Genomic DNA, 17,118 nt, shown 5'->3' with positions numbered 1-17,118 from the left:
GTACCACAGCCTCGGTGGCTTAAAGAACAAATTTATTCCCTCATGGCTCTGGAGGCCAGAAGTTCAAAAGTAGTTGTCCACAGGGTTGCATTCCCTCCAGGGCTCCAGGAGAGAATCCTTCCTTGCCTCCTCCCGTTTCTGGTGGCTCTAAGGGTTCCTTGCGCGTGGCTGCAGAACTCCAGTCTCTGCCTCCAACGTCACGTGGCCTTCTCCTCTCTGTGTCAAATCCCACCCGCCTTTCCCTCATAAGGACCCTTGGCATGGGGTTTATGGCCCACCCAGAAAATCCAGGATACCGGATACCTCATCTCAAGATCCTTAACTTAATTACATCTTCAAAGACCCTCCTTCCCAATAAGGTTACACGTACAGGTTCCCAGGGATTTGCCATGGCTGTATCTTTTGGGGGCCACCATTCAACCCACCTTATGCCTCAGTTACCTCCTTTGTAAAATGGGGGTGATGATAAGAGCGCCCGCTTGGCAGGCTTGCTGTGAGGATTGAATGAGTTAGAATGGCGTCTGGAACGTATTAGATACGGTCAGTGTTGTTCCTAATCTAAAGAGAAAAAGAGCCCCCCCTTGCAAAGGCCAGAGCAGGTGGGGGAACAGGGCATACCTGCGGCTGGTGCCCGGGAACGTGCCCCTCAGGCAGCTGCTAACACCCATCCTCTTTCACCTCCTACAGACAATGGCCCTGTGGGCAAGCGGCGCACAGGCACGGCGACCGTGTTTGTCACCGTCCTGGATGTGAATGACAACCGGCCCATCTTTCTGCAGAGCAGCTATGAAGCCAGCGTCCCCGAGGACATCCCTGAGGGCCACAGCATCGTGCAGGCAGGTGGCGGCCGGGGCACAGGCAGGGCCACGCTCAGCTCAGAGCGCACGCGCTCAGTGGCCTCGCAGCAGAGCGGGCTGGAAATAGGAGAGGGTCCAGCTGCTGCTCCAAAAGTAGCCGACGCTGTGGCCAAGGGGGGGCCCAGGCTCCCTTCTCCCTCCTCGGGAGAGTAGGCCCCGAGGTTATGTAGCCCAAGATGGGCCCTTGCTCCCCGCAACACAGAAGGAGGGCCTCGGCCCTCCTCTCCTCCCTCCCTCCCCCACAGTCCTCTCCCATCCCCCACTGCACCCAGAAAGGCCTTTCAGAGCAGGGGGAGCTAGAGGTGTCACGTTTTCCCAGAAAGGAGTGAGGAGCGAAAGCCAGGGCCCAGTGAGGCCCGGAACAGAGCTGCTTTCACAGGGCTTTTGGCTGAAGCTCCCCTCTTGGGAAATAAACCGGCACAGAAAGAAAGGGCTCCTTTGCCCGGGGAGCAGGAGCGACAGCCTTGGGCCTCGAGGGAGGAAGGGGGGGACCTGGAAAGGAGGCTGGGTGCCCTCCCCAGCCCTCGCTGGAGGCCTCAGTTGCTGCGTGGGGAGGGAGGCCGGGCATGAATCACCCTCTTCACCAGCTGAGCGCAGGGTTTCCCATTGGAGGCTGAGCCCAAGAGCGAATCTGGGCCTGCCCGCTGGGCCGGGCTCCGGGGCTTGGGAGGGGCAGGAGAGCAGGAAGCTGGGAGTGTGCCCCCTCCCTGCATCAGGGCCGGGCGTGGGGCAGGAGGGGAGCCGGGGGCAGGGCGCTGACTTCCAGAGGTGCCGAGAGAGAGTCCAGGAAGCCACGGGGGGTTGCTGGACTCTGGGGGCTGGTTCTAGAAAAGGGGTCTGTCCCTCTGAGCCTCAGCTCCTAGGGGTTTAGAGACACCCCACATGCACCAAGCTGTGGGGCCCCGCCTCTCCCCTAGCCCAAAACCTAACACCCGTCTCCCAGGACCAACCTGGGGACACAGCTGGGGGTCTGGCAGCCTTTGAGAGCCCCTCCTCCTCCCCAGCTTTTCGTCCTTCAGGCCGGGGGTAGCCTTACTGCCCACCCCGGTGACACCACGTGCTAGGCAGAGCACGCTGGCGAGCGGGGGTCGGGGGACCGGCTGCAGGCAGAGTTCAGCCTGGGATGCCTCAGGGAGAGCTGGCGGGAGGCAAAGCAGGGAGGCGTCACTAATCTGGAAGGGAGGGGGACACAGCACTGCAGGAGGGGGCCTGCGCACTTTCTAAACCCCAAGAATTGGTTTCTATTTATACAAACTACTCAGACTGAAATCCTAGAGCTCTGTGAGTAATATAAGGCAGGCCTGATTCTTCCCGTTTCTCAGGGAGAAATTCAGGCACTGGTGATTTCTCCAAGGCCCCCCTGGAAGTAAGTTTCTGGCCAAGGCGGGCTCGCTCTTTGATGTGATGTCAGGCTGACCCAAAAGGAAGGTACACTGGGCCTGTCCAAGAGGGCCTGCTTGGACAGAGAGCTTCTCCGTAGAAGCATCAGAAGGGAGAAGGGGATGCCCCCCGGGACTAGACGGGGCCACCCTTCACTCAGTCAACAGAGGCCCCATACTTCTGAGCCCAGAGCTGGTGAGGCAGAGTGAGGGGTTGGATGCGGTCTCGCTCTCTGGGAGCTCCCAGGCTTGTGGGAAGGCGGAGACACAGGGATGACCCACACTGCCGAGAGCAAGTGTCCCTGCCCTCCCTTGGTTTCAGGTAGGAGGTGGTTTCAGGTGTAGAGCAAAGAGGGCTTCCCAGAGGGCGCGCCAGGTGAGCCGCAGCCAGGGGAGGACAGGTATTTCAGTTTACCTGGAGTCTTGGGTCAAGCAGAGGCTAGAAGGATCGTTCACAGCCAGCTCCCAGTGGGCACCAAACACCAGACGAAGGAGCTCTGGCTTGATCTGGCAGTAGGGAGCCAGTGAAGGTTTTGGAGCCGGGGATGACAAAATCGGAGCTCACCCTGTGAGGAGACTCGGCTGGCTGTGCTATGAGGCGTAGCACGGCGCGGTGGAGCAGTCCGTGGTGGGCCAGGTGGCCCTGGCCAGATGGCTCTCTGGGGCAGAAGCTGGGCAGTTCAGACCCCTCTGCCCACCCTCCAAATTTGGCACCCAACCAAAGTGTTTAACCCCAGCATCGTGACGAGAGGCTGAAGGTTTGGGATTCTGAGAAGCCCACCTTGGTGTGGGATTACTTTGACAGTAGCCAGTCAGTGAAGCAGTGGCCAAAAATACAGATAGCACACGTTATGTGGTCCGAGCCGGAGGGCCCACAGCCGTCCTGGAGAGAGCTGGGCCCTTCCCCTCGAAGGAAGGCCGCCTCCTTCCCTGGGTGACGCATGGAGCCGCTATGTTGTGTCCTCAGAGCCCAGATAGCAACACCTCCAGCTGCTGGCAGTGCCTCCTCCCACTCTGACACAGGACCAGTCCTGGCCTGTGCAGGGAGCTTCTTAACTCATTCTCAGCGCGTTCCTCATCCATCTTAGCAGAGGCGCATGGGGGCCGGGTGCGGGGGGGCACGCCAAGATGACAGCCGAGATTGTGATTGGCTGGGTGGTGTTGAGCTCCTCCTGCTTGCCCCTCCTCCCAGCAGGGACACAGCATCTGATCCACCCAAGGGTGCTGGCTGCTCCCGTGTATCACAGGCAAATGCTGGCAGGCCCAGGAAGTCCGAGGAGAAGACTCCCTGGGTTCCCCTTTGCCTTGGGCACTGAGTTGGCACAGAGGGCAGGACACTCCCTTATCCCCAGCAGGGGCTGAGTATTTCACTTGGCTGGAGGGAACCTTTGGCCATTCAGCAACTCGCACTGGAATCTGAGCTGGGTTTTGGCACCTGGAGGGCGGGCAGGGCTTCTGCTGGGAAGCAGGGGCGCCGCTTCCTGGAGACGGTTGGTGCCTGGTGGTCAGAGAGGGGCCCTGGGGGCCCCAGGTTTGTACCGTTCAGAGCCTTGGGCCAAGGGTCCCCATGGCTGCAGGCGCTCAGCTTGGTCCAGGAGTCTTCCAGCAGGCAGCAGCTAGAGTGTCTGCAGGAAGGAAGGTGTTCTTGCAGGGGCCGTCTCTGGGAAAGGCCACGGGCCTGGGCACACAGGGAACCCGTGGGGGTGAGCGCGTGGCCCATGTTGTTTGGGCCACTGTCCTCTTGCAGCCTGTGGTGCCGGTTTCCGTCTGAGGCAGGAGGGCCCGCAGATGGACCCTGGAGTAGGGGGACACTCTCGTCACATCTTTGTAGATTCTGTGCAGTCACAGTCGTCGTGGTCCTCTCTGCCCGGCAGGGGGCGCCTTGGGGCAGGCCAGCCACGGCGGAAGCTGTGCAGGGAGCGGCGCAGCGAGCCCAGGCGCTTCCAGAGCCGGAGCTGGGGCTCACTGGGGCTCCCCGGGTGGTGCGGCATGCACTTGCAGGCCCAGCGGCGCCTCGGCTCCAGCGCAGCGGGCTTGCAGAGGGTCATGAACAGCAGACAGGTGGCCAGCAGGAGGAAGATGCAGGCCAGGGCAATGAGCACGGGGATGGGGTCAACTGCCACTGAGAGCCTCCCCGGAGTGGCAGGAGCTGTGAGGAAGGCGAGGGGGCTGGGGCCCTCTGTGCTCATGGCTCCTGCAACAAGAATGGGACAGGAACAAATCAGGTGGACTTGGGACTGGAGAGGGAGGGGAACTTCGATGGACTCTAGACACAGCTAACCTAGCTGCAGATAGCATTACGGTCATTTTACAAGTTAGAGCAATGAGGCTGGGAGAGGTAACAGGTCTAAGGTCACACACTGGGAAAGTGATGGAGCTGGACGTGAACTCATGGAGGAGGCACGAGGGTAGTGCCTTCCGGCATTTTAAAGTCAATTTTCATGAATTACAATAGTCTTAGACTGAAAACTTGGGATCTAAGACCAACTCCATCACTAAGGTGCTCTGTGACCAGGAACGATTCATCAATCATAGGAGGTTGCAGCAGGCAAGGACCCTAGCAGTTATCTAATGCCAAGACTGCAAACTGGGGACGCACCAGTGTGTTTTGTTGGGTTCTTGCAGTGTTTTTATAAATTTAAATGAATTGTGAATATTTTTAAAAAACAAAAGGAAACCAAGATATTTCACATAAATATCTGAACGTCTGGCTTCTCTTGAAATTTCAGAATTTCAACACTGGCAACATGGGGCCAGGCACCCAGTGGCCGCGGCTGAGCCGTAGCTGCCCCGTTTAGACAGGGTGCTGGCCCCCAGCCCATCGCACTCCCTGCCCTCAGGCCCCCTGCACACCTGTGTCACCTGCCTGGCCCTGGGGGAATTTCTATTGGTGCTTCCTGAGGAAGACCAACCTGCTCCCTTGACAAGTGAGGAAACTGAGGCCCAAATAAGGGACTGCCAAGGTCACACTGTGAGCCAGTGGGCAAGCAAGACCAGGACCAGGTTTCCTGACTCCTGGCCCAGTGGCCTTGCCACCCCGTTGGCTCCCAACTCTCTCCCAGGACTCCCTGAGCAGCTCTGAGAACAGGTGGGGAAGAACCCACAGAGAGCAACTGAGTTGACAAGATGGGGCTCGAAACCCTGACATAGTCACCTGTTATCACTTAGGATCATCCCACTAGAGGGAGGACGGCAGGTGGTCCTTATAGCTGGAAAGTCAAGCTGAGCTTCTGGCTGCAAATTAAAATGCTTACAGAGCGCAGATGGTAGATAACGTGTGACCAGCGGGACAGGTGGGCAGGCCTACCCGGAGAGCAGAGGCCGAGGGGCCTCGGCCAGGCTGATGGAATGCCGGAAGGCAAGCCCCTGTGGTCCCCTTCCAGGTTCCCGAGAGAAACCAGAAATCTGGACTTTTTAGGCAAACGTTCCTGATGTTTAAATATTGGCAACTAATTCAAATCTGGTTGAGGGGGGGGGGCGGGAAAAAGACACTGCAAAGGACAAACAAACTTGATTTTTTAAAAAATCGAAATGAATTTTCAAATATTTAAAATACTACAACAGGCCAAACAAAATGCATAAGGAGGCTACATCTAGCTTCCAGGCCAGCGTTTGTGATCTGTGATTTCTACAAACACAGGACAGGAAATCCAAAAGGGGGGTCTAATAAGAAATAATCATCTATTTCTCTTTGACCTTGGAGACTTTCATGAGCCTGATGGGTAACAGATTTCCCTCCTTTTCCCAACTTGCAGCTTATGCTAACTCAGTCAAGGTCTAGCGCCAACACTAGACAGAAGGAAGGGCTTTAGGTCGTGCCCTGCCGAGGCTCTGCATGTGCGCTGCAGAGTCCAAATCAGCAGGCAGAGGGGAGTGGAGAGGGGCGGCCCAGCCCCACGCTGCCCAGGCACTCACCAGCAGCCACAGGACCTAACTCCCGGCTGCCTGTACACAGCCTCCTCCCGCCTGCAGCCTCCCCTGTGCCTGGCAGCGACTGAGGGCATCCAGTGCACCCCCACCCCCCACCCAGTTCCCACCACACTCCTTCCAGCATTTCCAGACAGGACATGACCCCTCCCAGCTCCCAGATGGAAACTCTCATGCCCAGCTAGCTGCCCAGGGCCTCTGCCTCTCGGGCATCAGGCCTAGAGAGTGCTCTGGCCGGGCCATACGTGGGTTGGCCCTTCCTTGAATCTGAGCAGGGAAGGAGGATGGGGTATGCCCACCACCGTGTCCCATGAGGAGAAAACTGCCCGTCCGTCTGTCCTACCCAGGGCAGTGCTTGGCTGGGAGTAAGAAAAGGGCATTCGGAAGTGGGAAAAGTCTCAATGCTACTAGTCCTAATGTTATTTCAAGGCCTTCCCATGGATCTGGAGACCCTATCAGGCCAGCAAAGCAGGTCCAGGCTTCAGTCCTTGGGGCAGCGCTTTAAAAAAAGATAAGTGAGGCTATAATTAGCATTCGAGTATTTTCCTTCAAAGCAAGAGGTTCCAAAGTGCTTGAAAACATCAAGCCATCCCCCCGGGACGCACAGCAAAGCCAGCTGCAGGCCCCCTTGATACCCTCTCTGAGCAGCCAGCAGGGACCCGTCGTTCTGGGGAAAGGAGACCTCCATCAGACCAAGGCTTGGAATGATTTTGAGAGCAGCTGAAGCCTCCCCCTGCCTGTTGGAGTCCAAGGCATGCCGGCAGGCCTTGCTCTGGACATATCTCTGCAAGCTTAGTCTAGAACCTTCTTTCTTCATTCAGAGCTCCATAGAGCAGGGCACGCTGTGAGCAGAGGGGACTGATGTCAGCACGACTTTCTATATAGCCTCGGACTAACCACTGCTCCTACTGGGCCTTTCCGCTCTCCAGAAGAGTGGAGGGATTCCCCAGGTCTGAGCACGCCCTCACATTCTCCCTAAAGTACCCCAGGAAGGGTGCAGCCCCACTTTCCTGCAGTCCCCCAGCACTGACCTCTGAGCCAGCCCTCAGCAGTCCCCAGCCGGGCGAAGAGTTCTTCTCAGCTGTCCAAGGGAGGCCCCAGGAGCACCGGGCACCACTGTGACCCAACCTGCCCTAGGCTCTGCCTTGCCCTGTGCCCCTCAGCCAGCCAGGCAGAGTGGCCTTCGCCCCTCACTCTCCAGTTAGACCTGGCTTTGTCTGGGAGAGCCTGGGCCCTGCCTTGAGGGAGGGGACAGCCAGGAGGGTAGGGATGGCAACTGGGCTGGGAGAGGGGAGCGTTGCAGAGGAGTTGGGAGCTCCCGAGCCTTCCCACGGCCTCACTCCAGCCTGTCTCCTTGGAGCCCTCTGGAGGGGCGGAGGCACTGGGGAGATGCAGGGGGAGGGTTTCCCTGCCTCTGCACCCACAGCTCTCACCTTCCCGTTGGATGTTTGAATAGTATGGTCAGGGGCAGCCAGCGGCTTGCTATTCAGTGCCTGCCAGCCTTCAGGTTACCAGGGAGAGGGGCTACAAGCCACACAGCGGGAGGGGAACAGGCAGAGAGATGGGCCCTGATAATCCCCAGGCCCCCCTCCCCTCAGCTTCCCAGCAAAGCACCTCCCTTTGAGGGCGTCTGGCTGCAGAAGTGAGGGAGAGAGGCATTTTCAAAGGTCAGAGAGATAACAGGGCAGAAAGCACAGGACTGAGACACAGCCAGGGCTGTGCTGCTTGTAGCTTGGGTGGGCCCTTGGAGACCCTCCAGGTGGTGGCCGCACGCACGCGCGCACACACACACACACACACACACACACACACACACCTCCCCCTCCCCTCCCCCTCCCCCTCCCCCAGCCTCCTTTCTTCCTGGAGGCCAGCACTTCCCTGGCAACCAGCTGCCTGCTTAGGAGCCTAAGTCTTAAGCAGCTTTCCCATCAAGGACCCCCAAGCTCCCAGAGATATAACACGGAGGTGGGGAGTTGTGGCTCTGCCCAAGGCCTGAGCCTGGGCTCCACCTGCTTGTTTGGAGCCTCAGTTTTTGGCATTTAGCTCTTCCCTCCTGCCCTTAGCCCTTGACAACAGAAGAAGTATCCTCTGCATAGCCCCAAATGGATAGTATTGCCAAGTCCATTAGACGACTGAGGGGTCATCTCATCCATCCCCCTGTCTCTCGGATAATGAAACTGAGATATAAAGAGGTGTGGCCTGGCCAGGGTCACCCAGCAAGTTAGTGGTAGGATTTGGTGCTTTCCCTGAAAAGCGTGGGCAGGCGTGGGCACCAGGCATCTGGTGCTGTGAGCTGCATCAGCCTAAGGATGTTCCCACTGCCCAGAGCTCCCACTGGGATTGCTGCATCTTACACCTCGCCCTTCAGTGAATCTCATTTTCCTTCACCTTCTCTTCCCAAGCTGACTGCACACCTCATCTATGGCCTTCATTCTTCTTAGATGGTAGGAGGCAACACTCCCAGGGTGGTGCAGGCTGCCAGGGGAAGTCCCAGCACGGATGGAAGACACCCAAGGACATCCACTGGACAGCTTGGCCCTCTCCCCTGTCCTGAGCCCTTCCAGATCCGGACTGTTGAAGTGCCCCACTACATCCCTCCACCTATTAGCTCTTAAGACTTCTCATGGGAGAGAAGAAGAACTCCACAGCAAGGGGCAACCCAGCCATACCACCTCCAGTATAAATCAAGAGGGCCTCCCAGGAAAAGGTGGCCTATCTCACAATGTCCAGCCTTCAACATCTATCTCTGCACCAGGCATCAGACCAGATGCTTTGCAGAGATTATTTCTAACCAACCCCGCAAGGTTGGTTATCATTGTACCTACTGAGGCTCAGTGGGGTTACGTGTCTATGGCCACATAGCCAGTAAGTGACAAAGTCAGGATTCACGCTTGGGTCTCCCTGACCCAGACCCTCTGTTCCTTTCACACCAACAGACTTCCCCTTCTGCCCACCATCAACACACTTTTCAAAATCCTTAGACGCACAGCACAGGGTTGAAGTGATTGGCAGAGACAAGAGGGCAGATCCAGAAGAAGTGGGAGGGTCCCAGGCATTACAAAGCAAGTCACACGTACTGTGGCCCCATGGGAGCCTGCCCAGCCAGGCAGGCTCGGGCCTCTCTCTGTATCACTTTGCAGGGGAGTTCTCTGCTCCTTTCCGGTATGTGGCAGGTAGAGGAGGTGTTCAGCTCGCAGTTTGACAGGACACACCTCAGGGCCAGCTGTGACTGCCAACAGCCTCAAGGCCAGACTCCTTGTCAAAAGGGCTAAGCGCCGGGCATTCTCAGAGTGAGAACAGCATACCCCAAGTCCCCCTGGAGATAGTCCATAAGCCTGAGGTACAGCCGAGCAAGCTGGGTGGACTGGAATACACTGGAATGATCCTGGTGTGAACGGACATGGAACCTTTGGGAGGTGGGATTTCTGGGTCTCCCCAGTGTGGCCTAGTCACACTGGGAGCCAGTGTGACTAGGATAGCTTCAGACCAAGGAAGTGTGGGCAAGGAGCAGTCATGCAATCCACCTACCCCAGGTGAGGCTCCTGGAATCTCAAAAGGCTGAAGGAGGGAACTGTGGAGGGCTGAGCTAGTCAAGCCTGGATCCAGAGAGCTGCAGTGCTGTCACCCACCTTCTCCTCCGTGCTCCCTGAGAACCTAGAGGAGGGTCAGGGAACAGAGCTGGCAGGTGCCTCGCCATGGACAGGGCAGCATGGGGCCATCAACAGACAGGTTTCCTAGTGGGGGATGAGAAAGATGTGTCTCTCTCCTCTCCCACACCCCCAGCCTCGTGGGAAACCATGGGTTTAGGCAGGATGGGCTGGGAGTGGTGTGAGGGAAGGGGAGGGACTCCAGAAACACCTTCTCTGCCTGTGAGTGGAATTCAAGGAGTAACCACGTGTCTCATTCTCCCTCAGCTAACAGCCACGGATGCGGACGAGGGCGAGTTTGGGCGTGTATGGTACCGCATCCTTCACGGTGAGTGGGCTGACCTAGGATGGCGGGGAGGGGGGCAGGCCCTCCTGCCTGGCGGGTAGCAGAGCTTCTCTAGGCTGCCAAGGGTTTGGGAGGTGCAGCCAGAGAGGCCCCAAGCGCTATACACACAGGGCGGGCAGGTCAGAGGGAGGAACCAGGGATGTTCTCCAGTCATCTGCGCCAAGTTTGTTGTATTCTAAGTGAGGATGCATTCGATTGCTATGCTTCCCAAGTTCCTCATGTCCCATGGTGGGATATCACCCTGACAGAGGGGGCCTTGGGGAACAAGGCAGCCCCTGGCAGTGAGCTCCCAAGAGACTAAGCCTCATTGGCCCAACATGTATCCTATGCCCATCCCTGAACCAATCACTATGGCCTGGGACACTAGGACAGCCCCCCAGTGAGCTCCCCAGAATGAGTCTCACTAGACCAGCTGGAATCATGGGACCATGCCTGAACCAATCCCTATGGCCAGAGACTAAAATGTGCTGATCTGCTCACTTCTGCCGTCGGGTGAAATCACCCCTATGCAAAGCACACGGACTGAGAGTGGAGGTGGGTGGATCCCAAAGGAATAGCAGCGTCCACAAGATGAGGAAATGGGAGCTTCCCCACTAAACCCCCAACAGAGAATTGGATTTGGGTTCCTTTCTTTGTAATGCCTCAGAGTCCTCTGAAATATTGAATGTACTGACACCGCTGGGTATGGGAGTCTCAGGGGACATGCACGCCTTCCATGGGGGTCACAGAGTGAGCTTCTGCCCCGTCCCTCAAATCCTGCTAGGCCAGGGCAGCATCAGGCAGAGGCTTCTTTGCCACTTCAGGCTTCAGCCAAGCTCCTAAGACCTCGGGGCAGGGTCTGCATTCTGTGGGTCTGGGCTCCCCAGCTTCCCTCCCACCACCACCACGATCCCACAAGCATCCTACTCCGGGGCAGAGCCCATGCTTATCATCTATCCCTCCACGCAGGTAACCATGGCAACAACTTCTGGATCCACGTCAGCAGTGGGCTTCTCATGCGAGGGCCCCGGCCCCTAGACCGGGAGCGGAACTCGTCCCACGTTCTTATAGTGGAGGCCTACAACCATGACCTGGGCCCCATGCGGAGCTCCGTCAGGGTGAGGCGGGGGTGCTCGGGCTGGGCGGGTGGGTGGTGGGGATGCACACGGGGACAGCTCTCGGTGAAGCCCTGCACCCTGTTCAGCGCCGACCTCAGGGCTGGGCCAAGGACTCAGGTGAGCCAGAGTTGGCCACCAGGTGGAACCCGGTGGGGGCAGGGCCACCCCTAGTTTAGGTGCCAAATGGCACCTGGAGCTCAGGTACGGTGGGGGAGCCTGGGATCCTGGACGTGTCCTTTTGCTCTAAGCCTCAGTTTCTTCAGATGTAGAAAGGGATCAGTGATACTGGTGTCCATCCTAAGGGATGAGGTGTCCTTACTCTGCTAACCCTCTGCATCCACACGGCTCCTTAGGGTGGGCCAAGGAAATCTCACGTACGTGATCTTGGAGCTGTAGCTGTTGCCAACTTCATTTTCCAAATGAGGAGACTGAGGCACAGAAAAGTCACTCGTGATAGAACCAGGACTTGAGCCCAGGTCTTTGGGTCCAAGTTCGGTGTTCTTTCCATTGGAAGTGTCCCCCAGATATTCCAGTCAGCGCTCCCAACTGCCCCATCAGATATATTCGTTTCTGCCCACCCTCACTCACCTCGGGCCTCTCCACTATGGAGCTAAAATCAAATCGACCTTAATCTTCCCGAATGGTCAAAAGTACGCACCCAGATATTCCGCCGGCTGGGCTGGTTGATGTACTCTCCTGCCCTGTAACAAGGGGATGACTGAGATGAATGAGATGCCTTCAAGTCACCCCCATCCTGCCCCCACTGCACACTCAGCAGCTCACAGCCCCTTCCCCTTAACCAGATGGAAAGTGAGTCAGACCCTAGAGGTGAAGAGTAGGAGGAAGATGGGAAAAGACGGGGTGGGGAGCGAGCAGGGACTTTCACCCAGAGCTGAGTGGGGCTGAATCAGCTCCTCTTATCGCCCCATCTCTGCCCCACTGTTTCCCTCAGGCTGGAAACAGTGAACAGAAGCCTGCCTTGGGTCACCATCACGAAGGAGGTGCTGGGGAGCGGGTGACTCAGCGTTGGCCCGTCTTCTGATGTTGCCCCCGCAGCTCTGCCCCAGGAGACGGGAAGGGAAACCTGGGTCCTTTTAGGCTGCCCCTCTAAGTGAGGTCTTCCCAGATGGAGATGGCTGAGGGGGTCAGATCCCTCGGGTATTTATACCTTGGGACTGCTTGATTCCAGGGCCCTGGTGACTGAGGGTGAGACAGTTACCCGAATGTGCACCAGGGCAGCTCCACACAGCCACGTTCACCTGCATGACTGCGAGATATTAAATCAGCACGTGAATTACTTATTGAACTCATTTAAGCCTCATAAAAACCCCATGAGGTAGGCACTGTTATTATACCCATTTTATAGATGAGGAGACTGAGGCAAGGAGGGCTTCGCCAATGTGTTTAGAGTCCCATGGCAGTAAGGGTAGACAGAGCCAGCCTTCACACCCAGGCAGTCAGCTCAGGGCTGTTCTCTTAACCACAGTACTATGCTGCCTCACGGAAGGTCCCAGAGCACAGAGGCCACTGCTGCCTTATCCCCAAAGAGTCATTTTTAAGGTGGGAATTTGGTCGCTGGCCCTAGGGCCAGGACTTGATGGCCCTTACGGTAGCCAGCTCCCACACCCCTGAGCCCTGGGAAAGCTGGGGACCTTCCTGAAGACAGTATAGGGACTCCCTGGACTCATTTTCCCAGCAGCAGCAGACCTGGCTTGTAGGGACAATCCATATTCTCCTGTTCCTGCTTCAGAGACCAGGACAGCACAGATGAGGGGCCAGGGAGTGTGAAGTGAAACGGTCCTCGTAGAGACCGGGGCCTCACGCGCACACCGCGCAGGGGCACACGCACACACATCTCCTGCCTCGTCCCCTTTGCGTGGCACAGCGTTGGACGGAGAGTGGGGCTGGGAACCCAGGGAGCCCGGCAGCTCAGTCGCTGAGCCTTGCTGCTCAGCAAGAACTTGGCAGACCTGGCTGTTTCCTGTACATCTGTGTCTCTCAGGTTTGCAAACCACACAGCATTTTACCTCCTGTCTCTGCTGCTAAAAACAAGGCTGAGACCGGTTAGAGGACGGTGGCATGCAGCCAGTCTCATGGAGGGCCACGCCCAGGCTCCATGCCACCTCCCTCTGTTTATTGCGCTGTCAGACTAGCTCTGTGTTTTCCCCGCCACCCTTGGAGTCAAGGCCATTTGGACAAGCAGACTTGGGAAGGGGAAGGTTCACAGTTTCAAAAGATGGATGGGCAGCTTCTGTTTACGGCAGGAGAGTTCCTGAAGTTCATCCATGCAAATCCCCCCAACACCCACCCGCCCCACCCAGGATCTCCCCAGCCAAGTTCTTGGTGAAGCCAGACTTAGAAGGTTCTGGCTTGTGAGCAGCTGTGCTCTGAAGTAGGCACGCTAGTTTGCATAGTGGGTTCTGGGTGTCTGGACATGAAAATTCGATGACATAGCAGGGCTACACGGGCCCCAAGAGCAGGGAAGTAGAGAAACCTTAACCCCCATAAACTTCTCCTCCCCACTGGCTCTGCCACCCCACTCACCTCACAGTTCTCCACTGGTCAGGGCACCATTTCTACTTATACCAACAGAAGCCCCTTCCCTTCTGTCCAGCTAATTCCCAGCTAACCCTGGAAGAGAAGCTGGGGCTGATCTGAGAGGAGTGATCAGATCAGAAACCAAATATGTGTGCTCTCAGACGAGGCCTCGCGCCACCATCAGTGCTGGTGACCACACCTGTGAAATTCACACCACATGCCATTGCCCCTACCCCACTGACTCCCCACCCGCTCTGCTGACCAGTTCCTGCTGGCCCTGGCTCTTCTAGACTGGAAGTAGGGTATCTCTCCTGTTTCGGGGCCAGCTCATCCCCAGGATATAGTGAAGAGTGGTAAGGTTGCTAGACCCGGAAGCAGGAGAAGCCCCACTCTCTTTCCAGCTCTCGGTGACCATGAGGCCTCGGGCAAGTCCCCCCATCTTTGGGCCTCTGTTCCCTCATCTGGGAAAAGAGGCAGGAGCCCTGGGCCTCCTTGAGTGCCACCACTCTCTGGTCTCTGCCTATAACTCCCCTCCCCACCACACTGATCCTTCTAGACATAGCCCTGGTCCTGCTCATACCTGGACCAGACCCTCCCATGCTCCTGTGTTGGGGGGGGGGGCGGATGGAGGTGCACAGAAAGAAGGGTGGGGTGCTGATCTCTAGCTATAACATCTCTCTCCATAAACATCTTTTGAACTGTTTTTTGTTGTTGTGTAAGACATACATGTTCATTAAAGAGAAATTAGAAAATGTAAATAAGCAGTGATGAAAATTATGCATAATTCCACAATTCAGACATAGCCACTGTCTTGGGCAGGGTCTGCAGAAGCAAATCCTGAGACAAGGATTGGTGTGAAAGTGATGATTGGGAAGTATAGGAAGTGTTCCCAGGAAAAGCCGGAAGGGGCTTGGGACCCAGGAAGGAGAGGCAGCCGGCAAAGTGGAACACAGGAAACTGTGACTCAGTCCCACAGGGAGCCCTGGAGAGAGTCATCTCAGCTGCCCCGTCAGTCAGTGGCTAAGGGCTGCCTTAGCCAGTGTGGGACGTAATTCCCAGGCACCTCCGGCTCTCTGGGTGTCTCTGGCTCCGGCAGCAGCGGGGGCTGGGGTTAGTCCCCAACAAAGAACCACAGTTCTGGCCGCTGGCAGTGAGAGCACCAGAGAAAGCACAGGAGAATCTAGAGTAGTCTGAGCACCAACGTCCTCTGCTACCGCCGTACTTAACGTTTTCATTTCTGTTCTCCCAGATGTATCTTGATAGTTGAATGGGGTCCCTTTAAACTTTTCAGGCGCTTTTGCAAGACCCTGGCTCATTTTGTCTTCATAACCATCCTAGGAGTAGGACAGGGCGTGAACTGTTAAATTGATGTTACCCGTTTCATAGCTGAGAAATTGGACGGCCCAAGTTTCACTAGTTAGCCACAGGTTCCCACAGGATTTGCAGCAGAGCCAAGAGCAAGACAAAGTTTGTTCTCTAACATGACATTTAAGCACCTGCCATGCGCCAGGTACTGTGCAGGGTGGGGGAACATGGTGACCAACCGGACAGCCCTAGGCCCTCCGTAGGGAGCTCACAGCTGGCCCAGGAGAGCAGTGACCAGACACGCAGGCTCGGGTGGGTGCAGCCCTGGTCTTGCCCAACCCCACCCCCACCCCCCCGACCTTTCATCCCTGGCCCCGCTCGTGCAGGTGATAGTGTACGTGGAGGATGTCAACGACGAGGCCCCAGTGTTCACGCAGCAGCAGTACAGCCGCCTGGAGCTTCGCGAGACGGCGGGCATCGGCACGTCGGTCATCGTCGTCCGAGCCACGGACCGAGACACTGGTGAGGCTGGCAGGAGGAAGCCGGGGAGTGCATTCCCCAGAGTGACCCGCCCCAGCTCATGCCTCCCTCTCCCGCGGGGCCTGTCATCCTCAGGATGCCTCGGCTCCCCCACTGAGTGGCTCCCAGGTGGGGAGGGGCTCATGGGACAGTCTTGGTGGCATCCCCACCAGATTCCCAGTCCCAGGAGGATGGGAGTCATGGGGAGTTGCTCTGATTTCTGGGCAGAGAGAGGGGAGGTCACAAGCTTGGGAAGTCCGGATTTGTCGTCCCAGAATCTGGCAGCTCCTGGCTAACCTTTGGCTAAGGGCTAGGCAGGGCTGGGGGGGATAAAGGACTTGTCCAAAAGCTGGCTGAGGCCTGCTCCTCCAGCCAGCGCAGCCCAGGGCCTGGCACACACACATTTCACAAGAGGCAGCGTCCTGTTCTACAGGGCTGTGGCCATCCCTGAAGGCAGCCCGGACCTCGCCGAAGGCCCCGAGCCCTAGAGGTGGCTACCGTTAGCAGCACAAAATGAAGGAGAAAGATGACCAGGTCACTGTGGGCCTCTTCACAGGGCCTGGCTATCTGGGCCTGTGCCGCAGGCCAGGGATACAGCCAGAGAAAACCTCCTTCCTGTGCTTCTCATTTCCCAGCTCCTGCCCTTCTTTCATGTCAGCTGCTCTGGTGGCTCCCACCCCAGCCCCTGTCAGCACCCCCAGCTCACCTGGAGCACGGGATGGAGTAGAGGGAGAAATAGGCCTGAAAACTCCCGAGCGACTGTGCTCCCTTAATAAATGGCACCTTTATACAGTTCAGATCACGTACATGGCTGGAGGCTAATGGTTCAAGACATTTTCTGGGTCAGGAATCTGTCTGAGAAACTAGTGAAAGCTATGGGTCCCTTCCCAGCAAGAATGCATGCCCAGAGTTCTGCAAATAATTTCAAGGAAGTCTGGGATTTCCTGAGTGATTTTATAATCATTCTCTTTGAAGTATGTGGACTTCAGCTAAGGAATCCCAACTGTAGCTCCTGGTTGAAGCGTGTATTCCAAGGCACAGGAATTGGGGGTGCAGGGAGTGGGGAGAACAGAGAAAGGTGACCCTGGCACTGGAACCCTTTGGCTGGAGGGACCAGATGAAGGCTTAGCCACTTCTGAGGATGCTGCCCCGGTTGAACGCTTTCTAAATCAAAGCCTCCACTACAAGGGATCCCTAATTTCCCCACCCTCTCCTTGTGCAGATACCCAAGGGAGGTACTTGAGCTTGAATTTTACGGCTCCAGGAGCAGAACCAACCCGCTCTGGCATATCTCTCATCTCAAGGCCAGGCCCCAGAGGGCGTCACCAGTGTGTGCTGGGCCTTGCCGTCCTTAACCTTGACCCCGTCCTTGACAGTTTCTCTTGGGACAGTCGGACCCAGAGGCGGGGGGTGGTGCACGCTGGGTAGGGGAGCCAAGGCCTCTCGCCCTGTCCCTCTGGGACAGCAGTGGGTGTGCTGGGGTAGCTTGTAAAGCCACAAGGC

At 57.1% G+C, this 17,118-nt stretch overlaps 2 protein-coding genes across 2 annotated transcripts in view; one reads left to right on the top strand and one right to left on the bottom strand.

Annotated features, from left to right (window-relative positions):
* Positions 1–17,118, top strand: part of LOC101316782 (cadherin-23) — a 387,052-nt gene that overhangs the window by 361,731 nt on the left and 8,203 nt on the right. Inside the window, exons 28-31 of the mRNA XM_073793692.1 lie at positions 688–836; positions 10,078–10,138; positions 11,105–11,253; positions 15,483–15,618. Coding sequence (XP_073649793.1) covers positions 688–836; positions 10,078–10,138; positions 11,105–11,253; positions 15,483–15,618 — 495 coding nt within the window. The remainder of the gene's footprint in view (positions 1–687; positions 837–10,077; positions 10,139–11,104; positions 11,254–15,482; positions 15,619–17,118) is intronic.
* Positions 14–7,674, bottom strand: C16H10orf105 (chromosome 16 C10orf105 homolog). The gene is made up of 2 exons (XM_033841633.2): positions 7,195–7,674; positions 14–4,430 (listed from the first exon to the last, which is right to left on the bottom strand). Exon 2 carries the CDS (start codon positions 4,423–4,425, stop codon positions 4,054–4,056), a length of 372 nt encoding a protein of 123 aa, XP_033697524.1. The 5' UTR covers positions 4,426–4,430; positions 7,195–7,674; the 3' UTR covers positions 14–4,053.

Source organism: Tursiops truncatus, chromosome 16, assembly GCF_011762595.2.
Source record: "Tursiops truncatus isolate mTurTru1 chromosome 16, mTurTru1.mat.Y, whole genome shotgun sequence".
Classification (NCBI taxonomy): Eukaryota; Metazoa; Chordata; class Mammalia; order Artiodactyla; family Delphinidae; genus Tursiops; species Tursiops truncatus.
This window is presented reverse-complemented; position numbering and strand designations above follow the sequence as displayed.